We start from the raw sequence: 17,409 nt of genomic DNA on the forward strand, positions 1-17,409 counted from the left end.
CTCAGGACAACTGAGATTTGAAGAATACGCAGATTTAAAGAGGAGTCCGTAATTTGCTTTCTAATAATCATAATCTTTCTCAAAGAAGTTCATGAATTTATCACTGCTAAAGAAAGTCATCCTCTCTTGGGGAATGCTGCTTTTTAGTGAGCTTTGCGACAGTATCAAAAAGGAATTTCGGATTGTTCTTATTTTCCTCACTAAGTTAGAAAATAGGATGATCGAGCAGCAGTAAGGGCTCTTCGGTACTGTACGGGTACTGTCTTTCCAAGCTCGTCGGAAGACATCCAGTTTGGTGTGGCGCCATTTCCGTTCCAATTTTCTGGAAGCTGCTTCAGAGCTCGGGGTATTTTCTGTGTACCAGAGAGCTAGTTTCTTATGAGAAATGTTTTTAGTTTTTAGGGGTGCAACTGCATCTAGGTATTGGTAAGGTTAAATTGAGTTCCTCAGTTAGTGGTTTTTGTCTCTGGCCCTTGGTAGACAGAGGAATCTGGAAGGACATCAAGGAATCTTTGTGTTGTCTGTGAATTTATAGCACAACTTTTGATGTTCCTTGGTTGAGTTCTGAGCAGATTATTTGTTGCAATTGCAAACATAATAAAATGGTGGTCCGATTGTCCAGGATTATGAGGAAAACATTAAGATCCACAACATTTATTCCATGGGACAAAACTAGGTCCAGAGTATGACTGTGACAGTGAGTGGGTCCAGAGACATGTTGGACAAAACCCACTGAGTCAATGATGGCTCCGAAAGCCTTGGAGTGGGTCTGTGACTTTTCCATGTGAATATTAAAGTCACCAAAGATTAGAATATTATCTGCTATGACTACAAGGTCCGATAGGAATTCAGGGAACTCAGTGAGGAACGCTGTATATGGCCCAGGAGGCCTGTAAACAGTAGCTATAAAAAGATTGAGTAGGCTGCATAGATTTCATGACTAGAAGCTCAAAAGACGGAAACGCCATTTTTTTTTTGTAAATTGGAAATTTGCTATCGTAAATGTTAGCAACACCTCTGCCTTTGCGGGATGCATGGGGGATATGGTCACTAGTGTAGCCAGGAGGTGAGGCCTCATTAACACAGTAAATTCATCAGGTTTAAGCTATGTTTCAGTCAGTCCAATCACATCAAGATTATGATCAGTGATTAGTTCATTGACTATAATTGCCTTTGAAGTAAGGAATCTAAAATTAAGTAGCCCTATTTTGAGACGTGAGGTATCATGATCTCTTTCAATAATGACAGGAATGGAGGTAGTCTTTATCCTAGTGAGATTGTTAAGGCGACCACCACCATGTTTAGTTTTGCCTAACCTAGGTCGAGGCACAGACACGGTCTCAATGGTGATAGCTGAGCTGACTACACTGACTTTGCTAGTGGCAGATCCATTATGCAAGCAGGCTGGCTAACAGCCTGCTGCCTGGCCTGCACCCTATTTCATTGTGGAGCTAGAGGAGTTAGAGCCCTGTCTATGTTGGTAGATAAGATGAGAGCACCCCTCCAGCTAGGGATGGAGTCCGTCACTCCTCAGCAGGTCAGGCTTGGTCCTGTTTGTGGGTGAGGCCCAGAAAGAGGGACAATTATTTCCAAATTCTATCTTTTGGGAGGGGCAGAAAACAGTTTTCAACCAGCGATTGAGTTGTGAGACTCTGCTGTAGAGCTCATCACTCCCCTAACTGGGAGGGGGCCAGAGACAATTACTCGATGCCGACACATCTTTCTAGCTGATTTACACGCAGAAGCTATGTTGCGCTTGGTGATCTCTGACTGTTTCATCCTAACATCGTTGGTGCCGACGTGGATAACAATATCTCTATATCTCTATACTTACACTCGCCACTCACTCGGTTCAACTCTGGACTCTGACAGGGCCACCAAGGCCATTTCAGAGACTTGTTCAAGCCACTCCTGCATCGTCTTGGCTGTGTGCTTAGGGTTGTTGTCCTGTTGGAAGGTGAACCATTGGCCCAGTCTGAGGTCCTGGGCCTCTCAAGGATCTCTGTAATTTGCTTCGTTTATCTTTCCTCGATCCTGACTAGTCTACCCAGTCCCTGCCATTGAAAAACATCCCCATAGCATGATGCTGCCACCACCATGCTTCACCTTATGGATGGTGCCAGGTTTCCTCCAGACATGACATTTGGCAATCAGGCCAAAGAGTTCCATCTTGGTTTCATCAGACCAGAGAATCATGTTTTTCATGGTTTGAGTCTTTAGGTGCCTTTTTGCAAACTCCAAGCGAGTTTTCATGTGATTTTTACTGAGGAATGGCTTCTGTCTAGCCACTCTACCATAAATGCCTGGTTGTCCTTCTGGAAGTTTCTCCCATCTCCACAGAGGAACTCTGGAGCTCTGTCAGAGGGACCATCGGTTCTTGGTCCCCTCCTGACCAAGGCCCGGGCAGTCATCTCTAGGAAGTGTCTTGTTGGTTCCAAACTTCTTCCTTTTAAGAATGATGGAGACCACTGTGTTCTAGGGAACTTCAATGCTGCAGAAATGTTTTGGTACCCTTCTCCAGATCTGTGCCTCGACACAATCCTGTCTCTGAGCTCTACGGACAATTACTTCGACCATAGCTTTGTTTTTACTGTGACATGCACTGTCAACTGTGGGACCGTATAGACGGGTGTGTGCCTTAAAGAATCATGTCCAATCAATTGAATTTACTACAGGAGGACTACAACCTGTTGTAGAAAACATCTCAAGGATGTTCAATGGAAACAGCGTGCACTTGAGCTCAATTTTGAGTCTCACAGCAAAGGGTCTGAATACTTACAGTATGTAAATAAGGTATTTAAGGAATTGTTTTCACTTTGTCAATATGGGGTATTTTGGTAGATATCTGAGGATTTTTTATTTATTTAATCCATTTGAATAAGGCTGTAACATAACAAAATGCGGAAAAGGTCAAAGGGTCTGAATACTTTTTTGAAGACACGGTAGGCCAACAGTGTCAGATATTATACATGTTTCATTAAATGGCACTCTGGGCCTGACTATCAGCATGTTTCATTCACTACGACTGTGAATGGGTCGCGCTTCTTATCAACTGGAGAAAATGAAGTCATTGATTCTGATTGGCATTCTCTCTTCTCTCCTCTCTCGCTCTCTCTCTGTCTCTCGCTCGCCTCTCTCTCACGAATCCCGTTTCCTGAGTCTGTTTTTTGCCTGTGTTCTGTCCTGGAGTGTTTTTTCCGCGTCCTGGAACGCACCCTGTCTGGTTGCCGGGCAAAGGTAGCCAGTTGGGAGTTCTGATTACCCGCACCTGTATCCCATCAGCTATCTGCACACCTGGTCCTGATCATCATCTCTCCTCTTCATAAGCCCGGACCTGACATCCATTCCCTGCCGGATCGTTAGCCATGAACAGTATGTTGTGCCATAGTATCAGCCTCAAGTTGATAGAATTTGTTTTGCTGTTTTTTTACGTATTGCTTGCCTTAAACTTACCTCCGTTTGTTCTGTCTTCAGTTACTCACCCGGATCATTTACCCCATTCCCGCCTGGTCGTCGTCGGATTCCGCTACCCCATTGGATCCACTCTATTTACTCCCATCAACTCACCACCGCTGCCCGCTACGCCACCTGGATATATCTACCCATTCACATTCACTTGTAAATAAATATTCACCTTCTTTCCTACTCTCCTTGTCCTGGTCTGCTTCTGGGTTCGGGATGAAAACGGGACAGAACGATCCGGCTAAGGATGAACCCAGCGGACCTGGACTCCGTTTGCCATGCCATTACCCAGCAGGGGAAGACATTGGGACAACACAAGACGACGCTACAGGAGATAGCGGTTCAATCCAGAACTTATCTGCTAGCTTCACACAAATCCAGGATCAGCTCAGTTTGCCGGCGATTCATTCACCACCTGTTTCACCCATCTCACCTGCCGTGTCTGGTGCGGTTTCCTTCCGTGAACCCAAGGTACCGACGTCTGATAAATATGAAGGGGATTTGGGAAGATGCCGTTCGTTTCTTATGCAGTGTGGGTTAGTGTTTGATCTGCAGCCCCATTTTACGCCACTGACAAGGCTAGGATAGCCTTTGTTATTGAACTGCTGCGTGGAAGAGCTCTGGAATGGGCTTCAGCCATTTGGGAACGACAGGAGACCTGCATGGCTTCATACCAGGAGTTCACGGGAGAGATGAGAAAGCTTTTGACCATCCAGTCCGAGGTAAGGACGCAGCTAAACGTTGTTCACTCTTTGCCAAGGAGCTCGCAGTGTGGCAGACTTTATGATCGAGTTCAGGACATTGTCTGTGGAGAGTGGTTGGAATGAGGAGTCACTACAAGCGGCTTTTTACCAGGGGTTGTCGGAGCAACTCAAGGACGAGCTGATATCCTATCCAGAGCCTAGTGACCTAGACAGCTTGGTCACTTTATCTATTCAGGTAGATAATAGAGTCCGAGAGAGGAGGGAGAAGCAGTGGGGCCCATCCAATCAATCAGCAACTCGTTACCATTCGGTTCAGGAAGTGAACCAGAACGTATTGATCGTTATTCTCCACACGGGATTAGTGGAGGGGTCTTGCCACCAGATCCTGAACCAATGCAAGTGGGGCGACACGGGCTAACTAAGGAAGAGCGCCAACGTAGACGTGAGACCAACAGCTGTCTCTACTGTGGTAGCTCGGACATTACATCTCCGCTTGTCCACAGCGCCAGTTAAACTGCCCGGCTCGCTAGTTTTGGGAGGAATTTAGCGAGCCAGTTTCAAACTCTCAAAGATCCTGTCAGACCCTGTTTTCCTGCGACCCTTATGAATAAGGATCAGAGCTTAGAGATGAACGCTTTATCGATTCAGGTGCCGATGGCAGCTTTATTGATGCCGACTTGATGGAACAGCTGGGGCTTTCCAATGAGCAATTGCCGGAAGCCATTGAAGCAACCACTCTGAACGGCAGTAGTCTGGCACGGATCACTATGAGGACTGAACCGGTTAAGATGTTGTTGTCAGGTAATCATTCAGAGTTTATCTCCTTCTTCATTCTATCCTCGCCCCATGTTCCTCTGGTTCTTGGTTACCCCTGGCTGAAGGAACACAATCCCTCGTTTGATTGGGTGACGGGTAAGGTAACTAGTTGGAGCATTGATTGTCATGCTAACTGCCTTAGGACTGCCTGTTCTCCTGCCGTTTCCAGTCAGGTCAGTGACTCTGCTCCTCCTGATTTGTCCCTGGTTCCAGAAACATATCACGAGTTGGGTGAAGTATTCAGTAAACAGAAGGCTCTGTCCCTTCCTCCCCACCGACCTTATGATTGTGCGACTAATCTGTTTCCTGGAGCTACCTTTCCCAAGGGACGGTTATACAGTATCTCACAACCTGAACGTGAGGCCTTGGAGATGTACATCAAGGAATCTCTAGCTGCAGGTTTCATTCGGCCCTCGTCATCACCTCTGGGAGCAGGATTTTTTTTGTGAGCAAGAAGGATGGCTCTCTTCGACCGTGTATTGATTATCGGGGTTTGAATGATATTACGGTCAAGAACAAGTATCCCCTGCCCTTGATGAGCTCGGCTTTCGATTCTTTACAGGGTGCTATGGTTTTTACGAAGCTTGATTTACGTAATGCTTATCATTTGGTTCGGATCAAAGAGGGGGATGAGTGGTTGACTGGGTTCAATACTCCGATGGGACATTTCGAGTACCAGGTGATGCCGTTTGGACTGACCAACGCTCCTGCTGTGTTCCAAAGTATGGTGAATGACGTTCTGAGAGATATGATTGGTATTTTTGTGTTCGTTTACCTGGATGATATCTTCATCTTCTTGAAGGAGTTTTCTAGCCACGTTCAGCATGTCAAGCAGGTCCTGCAGCGGTTATTGGAGAACCGTCTGTTCGTGAAGGCTGAGAAGTGTGATTTTCACGCCCACACGACGTCCTTTCCTCGGGTACATCATCTCCAGGGGAGAGATCAAGATGGACCAAGAGAAGGTTCGGGCGGTTCGGGATTGGGTCCAGCCCGGTACGAGATTGCAGCTCCAGAGATTCCTGGGGTTTGCAAATTTTTATCTACCTATTCCCCGGCGACCTTGGTCGCATCTGGCCCTGGATTTTGTCACGGGGTTGCCCTCTTCTGTTGGAAACACGGTTATTCTGACCATTGTGGATAGATTCAGCAAGTTTGCCCACTTTGTTCCCCTCTCCAAGCTGCCTTCGGCCACTGAGACGTCCGAGATCCTGGTTAGGGAGCTGTTCAGGGTCCACGGGTTGCCCTGTGACATTGTTTCTGACCGTGGTCCTCAGTTTACCTCTGCTGTCTGGAAATCCTTCTGTTTGGCCATTGGAGCTACAGTCAGTCTCACATCTGGATTTCACCCCAATCTAATGGTCAGGCGGAGAGAGCCAACCAGAAGATGGAGTCCATGCTGCGCTGTCTTGTTTCCTCTGATCCCACCTCTTGGTCCTCTCAATTACCCTGGGTCGAGTATGCTCATAATACTCTCCCTTCATCTGCCACTGGGATGTCTCCCTTCCAGTGCCTGTACGGTTACCAACCTCACTTGTTTCCTTCTCAGGAGCGGGATCTCTCGGTTCCTTCTGTCCAGACCCACATTCGTCGTTGCCACCGCACCTGGCATCGGACCAGGAAGGCCCTCCTTAAGGTTTCTGACCGGTATCAGATCCAGGCGAATCGTCGCCGTATTCCTGCCCCCGCTTATACTGTCAGAGATAGGGTTTGGTTGGCTACACGGGATCTTCCTCTACGGACTGAGTCGAGGAAACTGTCACCGAAGTTCATTGGTCCGTTTGTAGTGGAAAATATCATTAATCCTGTTGTGGTCCGACTCAAGTTGCCTGCTACACTAAGAGTACATCCCACCTTTCATGTCTCCTGCCTCAAGCCGGTTCTCCTCAGTCCTCTGTTGCCCCCTCCTCCTCGTCCTCCTCCTCCTCGGATGATCGGAGGTGGTCCTGTCTACACGGTGCGCCACATCATGGACTCCAGACGGCGGGGTCGAGGGTTCCAGTATTTAGTGGATTGGGAACGATATGGTCCTGAGGAGAGGAGTTGGATTCCTCGGCGTCAGATCCTTGACGATGACCTGCTTCGTGACTGTTACCGCCTCCACCCTGGCGCTCTGGGTAGTCCGCCCGGTGGCGTTCGTCGGAGGGGGGGTACTGTCACGAATCCCGTTTCCTGAGTCTGTTTTTTGCCTGTGTTCTGTCCTGGAGTGTTTTTTCCGGCGTCCTGGAACGCACCCTGTCTGGTTGCCGGGCAAGGTAGCCAGTTGGGAGTTCTGATTACCCGCACCTGTATCCCATCAGCTATCTGCACACCTGGTCCTGATCATCATCTCTCCTCTTCATAAGCCCGGACCTGACATCCATTCCCTGCCGGATCGTTAGCCATGAACAGTATGTTGTGCCATAGTATCAGCCTCAAGTTGGATAGAATTTGTTTTGTTGTTTTTTTTTTACGTATTGCTTGCCTTAAACTTACCTCCGTTTGTTCTGTCTGCAGTTACTCACCCGGATCATTTACCCCATTCCCGCCTGGTCGTCGGAGGATTCCGCTACCTCATTGGATCCACCTATTTACTCCCATCAACTCACCACCGCTGCCCGCTACGCCACCTGGATATATCTACCCATTCACATTCACTTGTAAATAAATATTCACCTTCTTCCTACTCTCCTTGTCCTGGTCTGCTTCTGGGTTCGATTTTGAAAAAACGTGACACTCTCTCTGTCCCTCTCCCTCTCTCTCTCTGACTCTCTCTCTGACTCTCTTGCTCTCTCACTGTCTGGTGGAGGTAATGCTTGAGCGTTCCCTGGCACCTCCTCTCTTATTGGCATAGTAAATTATGAGGAAAGATACAGTGCTGTCTGGGAACACACTTAAACCATCCCAGATGAACTGATGAAGCAGGTAGTAAACAATCCACACTGACATCTTATTGATAGAATGTTGTATAGAGGAAATGCAAAGTCCATAACAGTGACGTTTCTGTGCTGTAAAAGCCAAGCCAATTTCCGACCACTCGTTTCTTACTCCATGCAAGCTATAGGCCTACCTATTTCCCCCTCCCCAAACACATATTCTATGGCAATTCATCTCATCCATTTAAATAGGCAGTATAGGCTATAATGATTGGTAGGTATTCCATGTTGTATAGAAAAATATCACATTATATACAGTGCAATCTGAAACTATTCAAACCCTTGACTTTTTTCCACATTTTGTTACTTTACAGCCTTAATTCTAAAATGGATTAAATTCCTATTTTTACCCATCAATCTACACACAATACCCCACAATGATAAAGTGAAAACAGGTTCTGAGAAATTTTTTCAAATGTATAATTTTTAAAACAGAAATACCTTATTTACATAAGTATTCAGACCCTTTGTTATGAGACTCGATATTGAGCTTTCCATTGATCGTCCTTGAGATGTTTCTATAACTTAGGTTGTAGTCCACCTGTGGTAAATTCAATTGATTGGACACACACCCGCCTATATAAGGTCCCACAGTTGACAGTGCATCTCAGGGAGGTGACCAAGAATCCGATGGTCACTCTGACTGAGCTCCAGAGTTCCTCTGTGGTGATGGGAGGAACTTCCAGAAAGACAACCAGGCATTTATGGTAGAGTGGCTAGACGGAAGCCACTCCTCACTAAAAATCACATGAAAACCCGCTTGGAGTTTGCAAAAAGGCACCTAAAAGCTCAAACCATGAGACACAAGATTCTCTGGTCTGATGAAACCAAGATGGAACTCTTTGGCCTGATTGCCAAGTGTCACGCCAGGAGGAAACCTGGCACCATCCATAAGGTGAAGCATGGTGGTGGCAGCATCATGCTATGGGGATGTTTTTCAGTAGAAAGGACTGAGAGACTAGTCAGGATCAAGGCAAAGATGAACAGAGCAAAGTACAGAGAGATCCTTGATGAAAACCTGCTCCAGAGCGCTCAGGACCTCAGACTGGGCCGATGGTTCACCTTCAACAAGACAACAACCCTAAGCACACAGCCAAGACAACGCAGGAGTGGCTTTGGAACAAGTCTCTGAATGTCCTTGAGTGGCCCAGCCAGAGCCCGGACTTAAACCCGATTGAACACCTCTGGAGAGACCTTAACATAGCTGTGCAGCAACACTCCCCATCCAAGTTTTGGGTATAGGGTCTGAGTATTTACGTAAATGTGATATTCCGTTTTATATTTGTAATACATTTGCAAAAATGTCTATAAACCTATTTTTGCTTTGGCATTGTGGGGTATTATGTGTAGATTGATAAGGAAAAAATACAGTTTTATCAATTTTAGAATAAGGCTGTAACGTAAGAAAATGTGGATAAAGTCAAGGGGTCTGAATACTTTCCTAAGGCACTGTATATGTTGTAGCCTGAGTACTCTTGCACAGACACAAATTTCCTTTCTCATAACAGGCCTGCTCTGGTGTAACTGAATGGAGTCCAGGCAGAACGAATGTAAATTCTCTTCCTTTAACATAGCTCTAACTTACTCCCACTGCACACCATAAACTCCTGGATGGGAGCTATCTCTCACTAATACAAAATAAAATGATTGTGGTGTAATTTTGTGAGACTTGAAAAATGATGCTCTTCTACTATTTTAGGTTCATAGTGAGACCACTAGTGTGGTTGGATTGGATTGATTATGAACACTGACAACTCAAGGGTTTACTACAGACAGTTGTGCATATAATAGTACAGACAGTCTCCTCACACGACCTTATTTCTTATTATAATCCAGACACTATAATCCACAGCAATTTACAGTCTTCTAACTGGTTTTCCTCACAGGCCTATTGGCCTCATAGTGCTTATTGGTCTCATATTGCTTATTGGTCTCATAGTGCTTATTGGTCTCATATTGCTTATTGATCTCATAGTGCTTATTGGTCTCATAGTGCTTATTGGTCTCATCGTGTTTATTGGTCTCATAGTGCTTATTGGTCTCATAGTGCTTATTGGTCTCATAGTGCTTATTGGTCTCATAGTGCTTATTGGTCTCATAGTGCTTATTGGTCTCATAGTGCTTATTGGTCTCATAGTGCTTATTGGTCTCATCGTGTTTATTGGTCTCATAGTGCTTATTGGTCTCATCGTGTTTATTGGTCTCATAGTGCTTATTGGTCTCATATTGCTTATTGGCCTCATAGTGTTTATTGGTCTCATAGTGCTTATTGGTCTCATAGTGCTTATTGGTCTCATAGTGCTTATTGGTCTCATAGTGCTTATTGGTCTCATATTGCTTATTGGTCTCATAGTGCTTATTGGTCTCATAGTGCTTATTGGTCTCATAGTGCTTATTGGCCTCATAGTGCTTATTTGTTATGAACTTGAGTGAAGACCCAAACGCGGTTTTAACAGAAAAAACAGAGTTCTTTAATAAAAAACAGGAATGGCATAAATCCTCTTCCAACGTAGTCAATGGAACAAAAGAACGTAGTATAATGCAGGCTGCACCTGCCATGCAGACTCCGACAGGACAGGACAAGGTGGAAGCAAACGGGACGACAGCTTGCTTCTGGCATGAAAAACACAAACAAGAATCAGACACTGAAAGTAGCAGGAACAGATAAAGAAATAGAGACCTAATCAGAGGGGGAAGAGAGAACAGGTGGGGAAAGAGAGAATGAGCTAGTTAGGGGAAATGTAGAACAGCTGAGGGATGAGAGACAGAGAAGGTAACCTAAAAAGACCAGCAGAGAGAGAGAATGAAGAGAAAGGACAGGAACAGACATAACAAGACATGACAGTACCCCACTCACCGAGCGCCTCCTGGCGCACTCGAGGAGGAAACCTGGCGGCAACGGAGGAACGCGACGAAGATAGCTGGAGAAGAAGTCGCACTGCGACAGGATTAATGACCTGGGAAATACGGAACGGACCAATGAACCGCGGGGCCAACTTGCGCGAAGCTGTCTTAAGGGGAAGGTTCTGAGTGGAGAGCCATACTCTGACCGCAACAATATCTAGGACTCTTGGTCCTACGCTTTATTAGCGGCCCTCACAGTCTGCGCCTATTACGGCAAAGTGCCGACCTGACCCCCTTCCAGGTGCGCTCGCAACGCTGGACAAAAGCCTGAGCGGAGGGGACGCAGGACTCGGCGAGCTGAGATGAGAACAGCGGAGGCTGGTACCCGAGGCTACACTGAAAAGGGGATAGACCGGTAGCAGACGAGGGAAGCGAGTTGTGGGCGTACTCTGCCCAGGGGAGCTGTTCTGACCAAGACGCAGGGTTACGAAAAGAAAGACTGCGTAAAATGCGACCAACAGTCTGATTGGCCCGTTCGGCTTGACCGTTAGACTGGGGATGAAAGCCGGACGAGAGACTGACGGAAGCCCCAATCAAACGGCAAAACTCCCTCCAAAATTGAGACGTGAACTGCGGGCCTCTGTCGGAAACGACGTCAGACGGAAGGCCATGAATTCGGAAAACATTTTCGATAATGATCTGAGCCGTCTCCTTAGCAGAAGGGAGCTTATCGAGAGGAATGAAATGAGCCGCCTTAGAGAATCTATCGACAACCGTAAGAATAACTGTCTTCCCCGCTGATGAAGGCAGTCCGGTGATAAAATCTAAAGCGATGTGAGACCACGGTCGAGAGGGAATGGGAAGCGGTCTGAGACGGCCGGCAGGAGGAGAGTTCCCAGATTTAGTCTGCGCGCAGACCGAACAAGCGGCGACAAATCGACGCGCGTCACGTTCCCGAGTGGGCCACCAGAAACGCTGGCGAATGGAAGCGAGCGTACCCGAAGGCCGGGGTGGCCGGCTAACTTGGCAGAGTGGGCCCACTGAAGAACGGCCGGACGAGTAGGAACGGGAACGAACAGAAGGTTCCTAGGACAAGCTCGCGGCGACGGAGTGTGAGCGAGTGCTTGCTTTACCTGCCTCTCAATTCCCAGACAGTCAACCCGACAACACGCCCCTCAGGGAGAATCCCATCGGGGTCGGTGGAGACCTCAGAAGAACTGAAGAGACGAGATAAAGCATCAGGTTTGGTGTTCTTTGAGCCCGGACGATAAGAAATAACAAACTCGAAACGAGCGAAAAACAGAGCCCAACGAGCCTGACGCGCATTAAGTCGTTTGGCTGAACGGATGTACTCAAGGTTCCTATGGTTAGTCCAAACGACAAAAGGAACGGTCGCCCCCTCCAACCACTGTCGCCATTCGCCTAGGGCTAAGCGGATGGCGAGCAGTTCGCGATTACCAACATCATAGTTACGTTCTGACGGCGATAAGCGATGAGAGAAAAACGCGCAAGGATGGACCTTGCCGTCAGAGAGAGAGCGCTGAGAAAGAATGGCTCCCACGCCCACCTCTGACGCGTCAACCTCAACAACAAACTGTCTAGAGATGTCAGGTGTAACAAGAATAGGTGCGGATGTAAAACGATTCTTAAGAAGATCAAAAGCTCCCTGGGCGGAAACGGACCACTTAAAGCACGTCTTAACAGAAGTAAGGGCTGTGAGAGGAGCTGCCACCTCACCTGACCGAAATTACGGATGAAACGAGTTCTCCAAAAGGCGCTGGAGGACGCGCTCGCACGTGCTGAACATGAATCGAGAGAGACGGTGAAAAAATCAGGATATCATCCATGTAAACGAAAACAAAAATGTTCAGCATGTCTCTCAGGACGTCGTTAACTAGTGCCTGAAAGACAGCTGGAGCGTTAACGAGGCCGAAAGGAAGAACCCGGTATTCAAAGTGCCCTAACGGAGTGTTAAACGCCGTCTTCCACTCGTCCCCTCCCTGATGCGCACGAGATGGTAGGCGTTACGAAGGTCCAATTTGGTGAAAAACCTGGCTCCCTGCAGGATCTCAAGGCTGAAGACATAAGAGGAAGCGGATAACGATTCTTAACTGTTATGTCATTCAGCCCTCGATAATCCACGCATGGGCGCAGGGACCCGTCCTTCTTCTGAACAAAAAAGAACCCCGCGCCGGCGGGGGAGGAGGAGGAGACTATGGTACCGGCGCGAGCGAAACCGACAAATAATCCTCGAGAGCCTTACGTTCGGGAGCCGACAGAGAGTATAATCTACCCCGGGGGGAGTAGTTCCCGGAAGGAGATCAATACTACAGTCATACGACCGGTGTGGAGGGAGAGAAGTGGCCTTGGAACGACTGAACACCGTGCGCAGATCGTGATACTCCTCCGGCACCCCTGTCAAATCGCCAGGCTCCTCCTGTGAAGAAGAGACAGAGGAAACAGGAGGGATAGCAGACATTAAACAGGTTACATGACAAGAAACATTCCAGGATAGGATAGTATTACTAGACCAATTAATAGAAGGGTTATGGCGCACTAGCCAGGGATGACCCAAAACAACAGGTGTAAAAGGTGAACGAAAAATTAAAAAAGAAATGGTTTCGCTATGATTACCAGAGACAGTGAGGGTTAAAGGCAGCGTCTCACGCTGAATCTTGGGGAGAGAACTACCATCTAAAGCGAACAAGGCCCTGGGCTCCCTAACTGTCTGAGAGGAATGTCATGTTCCCGAGCCCAGGTCTCGGTCCATAAAACAGCCCTCCGCCCCAGAGTCTATCAAGGCACTGCAGGAAGCCGATGAACCGGGCCAGCGGAGATGGACCGGAAAGGTAGTGCGTGATCCAGAAGGAGAGGCCTGAGTAGTTGCGCTCACCAGTAGCCCTCCTCTTACTGATGAGCTCTGGCCTTTTACTGGACATGAGGTGACAAAATGACCAGCGGAGCCGCAGTAGAGACAGAGGCGATTGGTGATTCTCCGTTCCCTCTCCTTGGCCGAGATGCGAATACCCCCCAGCTGCATAGGCTCAGCATCCGAGCCGGCGGGGAGGGTGGCAGTGATGCGGCAGGTGGCAGTGATGTGGAGAGGGGAGCAACGGAGAACGTGAGCTCCTTTCCACGAGCTCGGCGACGAAGATCAAACCGTCGCTCTATGCGAATAGCGAGAGCTATTAAGGAGTCCAGACTGGAAGGAACCTCCCGGGAGAGGATCTCATCCTTAACCTCGACGTGGAGACCCTCCAGAAAACGAGCGAGCAAAGCCGGCTCGTTCCAGTCACTAGAGGCAGCGAGAGTGCGAAACTCAATAGAATAATCCGTTATGGATCTATTCCCCTGACATAGGGAAGACAGGGCCCTGGAAGCCTCCTCGCCAAAACAGAACGGTCAAAAACCCGTATCATCTCCTCCTTAAAGTCCAGATACTGGTTAATACACTCAGCCCTCGCCTCCCAGACTGCCGTGCCCCACTCACGCCCGTCCGGTAAGGAGAGAAATGACGTAGGCGATGCGGGCTGCGCTCCTGGAGTAAGTGTTGGGCTGAGAGAGAACACCACATCACACTGAGTGAGGAATGAGCGGCACTCAGTGGGCTCCCAGAGTAACACGGCGGGTTGTTGATCCTGGGCTCCGGAGACTCGGAAACCCTGGAAGTGGGCGGTGGATCGAGGTGGAGTTGGTGAACCCGTCTTGTGAGGTCGGAGACTTGGACGGCCAGGGTCTCAACGGCATGTTGAGCAGCAGACAATTCCTCCTCGTGTCTGCCTAGCATCGCTCCCTGGATCTCGACGGCGGAGTGAAAAGGGTCCGGAGCCGCTGGGTCCATTCTTGGTCTGATTCTTCTGTTATGAACTTGAGTGAAGACCCAAACGCGGTTTTAACAGAAAACAGAGTTCTTTAATAAAAAACAGGAATGGCATAAATCCTCTTCCAACGTAGTCAATGGAACAAAAGAACGTAGTATAATGCAGGTTGCACCTGCCATGCAGACTCCGACAGGACAGGACAAGGTGGAAGCAAACGAGACGACAGCTTGCTTCTGGCATCAAAAAACACAAACAAGAATCAGACACTGAAAGTAGCAGGAACAGAGAAAGAAATAGAGACCTAATCAGAGGGGGAAGAGAGAACAGGTGGGGAAAGAGAGAATGAGCTAGTTAGGGGAAATGTAGAACAGCTGAGGGATGAGAGACAGAGAAGGTAACCTAAAAAGACCAGCAGAGAGAGAGAATGAAGAGAAAGGACAGGAACAGACATAACAAGACATGACATTATTGGTCTCATATTGCTTATTGGTCTCATAGTGCTTATTGGTCTCATAGTGCTTATTGGTCTCATATTGCTTATTGATCTCATAGTTCTTATTGGTCTCATATTGCTTATTGATCTCATAGTGCTTATTGGTCTCATATTGCTTATTGGTCTCATAGTGGGATTCTCTGCCTCTAACCCTATTACAGGGGCTGAGTCACTGGCTTACTGGTGCTCTTCCATGCCGTCCCTAGGAGAGTTGCGTCACTTGAGTGGGTTGAGTCACTGACGGGTCTTCCTGTCTGGGTTGGCGTCCCCCCTTGGGTTGTGCCGTGGCGGAGATCTTTGTGGGCTATACTCTGCCTTGTCTCAGGATGGTAAGTTGGTGGTTGAAGATATCCCTCTAGTGGTGTGGGGGCTGTGCTTTGGGAAAGTGCTTCTACACCAGCATTGCTTGCTGTTTGGGGTTATATCCTGTCTGTTTGGCCCTGTCCGGGGGTATCATCGGATGGGGCCACAGTGTCCCCTGACCCTCCTGTCTCAGCCTCCAGTATTTATGCTGCAGTAGTTTATGTGTCGGGGGCTAGGGTCAGTCGGTTATATCTGGAGTATTGCTCCGGTGTACTGTGTGAATTTAAGTATGCTCTCTCTAATTCTCTCTTTCTCTCTTTCTGTCTTTCTCTCTCTCGGGGACCTGAGCCCTAGGACCATGCCTCAGGACTACCTGGCATGATGACTCCTTGCTGTCCCCAGTCCACCTGGCCGTGCTGCTGCTCCAGTTTCAACTGTTCTGCCTGCGGCTATGGAACCCTGTCCTGTTCACCGGACGTGCTACCTGTCCCAGACCTGCTGTTTTCAACTCTCTAGACAGCAGGAGCGGTAGAGATGCTCTCAATGATCGGCTATGAAAAGCCAACTGACATTTACTCCTGAGGTGCTGACCTGAGGTGCTCCTGAGGTGTTGCACCCTCGACAACCACTGTGATTATTATTGTTTGACCATGCTGGTCATTTATGAACATTTGAACATCTTGGCCATGTTCTGTTATAATCTCCACCTGACACAGCCAGAAGAGGACTGGCCACCCCTCATAGCCTGGTTCCTCTCTAGGTTTCTTCCTAGGTTTTGTCCTTTCTAGGGAGGTTTTCCTAGCCACCGTGCTTCTACACCAGCATTGCTTGCTGTTTGGGGTTTTAGGCTGTGTTTCTGTACAGCACTTTGAGATATCAGCTGATGTAAGAAGGGCTATATAAATACATTTGATTTGATAGTGCATATTGGTTTCATAGTGCTTATTGGTCTCATATTGCTTATTGATCTCATAGTGATTATTGGTCTCATAGTGCTTATTGGTCTCATAGTAGTGCTCATTGGTCTCATAGTGCTTATTGGTCTCATAGTGCTTATTGGTCTCATGGTGCTTATTGGTCTCATATTGCTTTTTGGTCTCATAGTGCTTATTGGTCTCATATTGCTTATTGGTCTCATAGTGCTTATTGGTCTCATAGTGCTTATTGGTCTCATAGTGCTTATTGGTCTCATATTGCTTATTGGTCTCATAGTGCTCATTGGTCTCATAGTGCTTATTGGTCTCATATTGCTTATTGGTCTCATAGTGCTTATTGGTCTCATAGTGTTTATTGGCCTCATAGTGCTTATTGGCCTCGTTGCTTATTGGTCTTATATTGCTTATTGGTCTCATAGTGCTTATTGGCCTCATAGTGCTTATTGGTCTTATATTGCTTATTGGTCTCATAGTGCTTATTGGCCTTGTTGCTTATTGGTCTCATAGTGCTTATTGAACTCATTGCTTATTGGCCTAATTGCTTATTGGCCTCATAGTGCTTATTGGCCTCATTGCCCTCATTGCTTATTGGCCTCATTGCTTATTGGCCTCATAGTGCTTATTGGCCTCATAGTGCTTATTGGCCTCATTGCTTATTGGCCTCATAGTGCTTATTGGCCTCATAGTGCTTATTGGCCTCATTGCTTATTGGCCTCATAGTGCTTATTGGCCTCATTGCTTATTGGCCTCATAGTGCTTATTGGCCTCATTGTGCTTATTGGCCTCATTGCTTATTGGCCACACACTTATAAGCCACACATTCTTCTCCTAGGCCAGCTGTCTCTCCCCCTCAGTGTCCACTGATATGGAATGACACCAAAGCTGAGTGTGTAATATGAGCTGATGGTCTGGTCTCTCTTCCCTGGGGGCAAACACACACACAAGCACACACATCAGATGTGATCAATCTTTATATCTCTCTCACACCCACACCTTGCGAGACACCTTCAGTAAGTACCCTGAAATTCCATTGATCTTCAATGCCTTTTAATGAGCATAATGTGGAATTGGAACCTGGTTTACATTCTGAATTGTCTGGAATTGAAATGGATTTGACCC

General features: G+C 47.5%; 1 protein-coding gene across 1 annotated transcript; it reads right to left on the reverse strand.

Annotated features, from left to right (window-relative positions):
• Nucleotides 1-9,760: 9,760 nt before the first annotated feature.
• LOC135519789 (component of gems protein 1-like) lies at nucleotides 9,761-16,707 on the reverse strand. Its single transcript, XM_064945002.1, has 3 exons — nucleotides 16,280-16,707; nucleotides 15,024-15,198; nucleotides 9,761-10,318 (listed from the first exon to the last, which is right to left on the reverse strand). The coding sequence occupies exons 1-3, from the start codon at nucleotides 16,705-16,707 to the stop codon at nucleotides 9,761-9,763; spliced, it is 1,161 nt and encodes a 386-aa protein (XP_064801074.1).
• Between the last annotated feature and the right edge of the window lie 702 nt (nucleotides 16,708-17,409).

The sequence above is a fragment of the Oncorhynchus masou genome, chromosome 29 (genome assembly GCF_036934945.1).
Source record: "Oncorhynchus masou masou isolate Uvic2021 chromosome 29, UVic_Omas_1.1, whole genome shotgun sequence".
Taxonomy (NCBI): domain Eukaryota; kingdom Metazoa; phylum Chordata; class Actinopteri; order Salmoniformes; family Salmonidae; genus Oncorhynchus; species Oncorhynchus masou.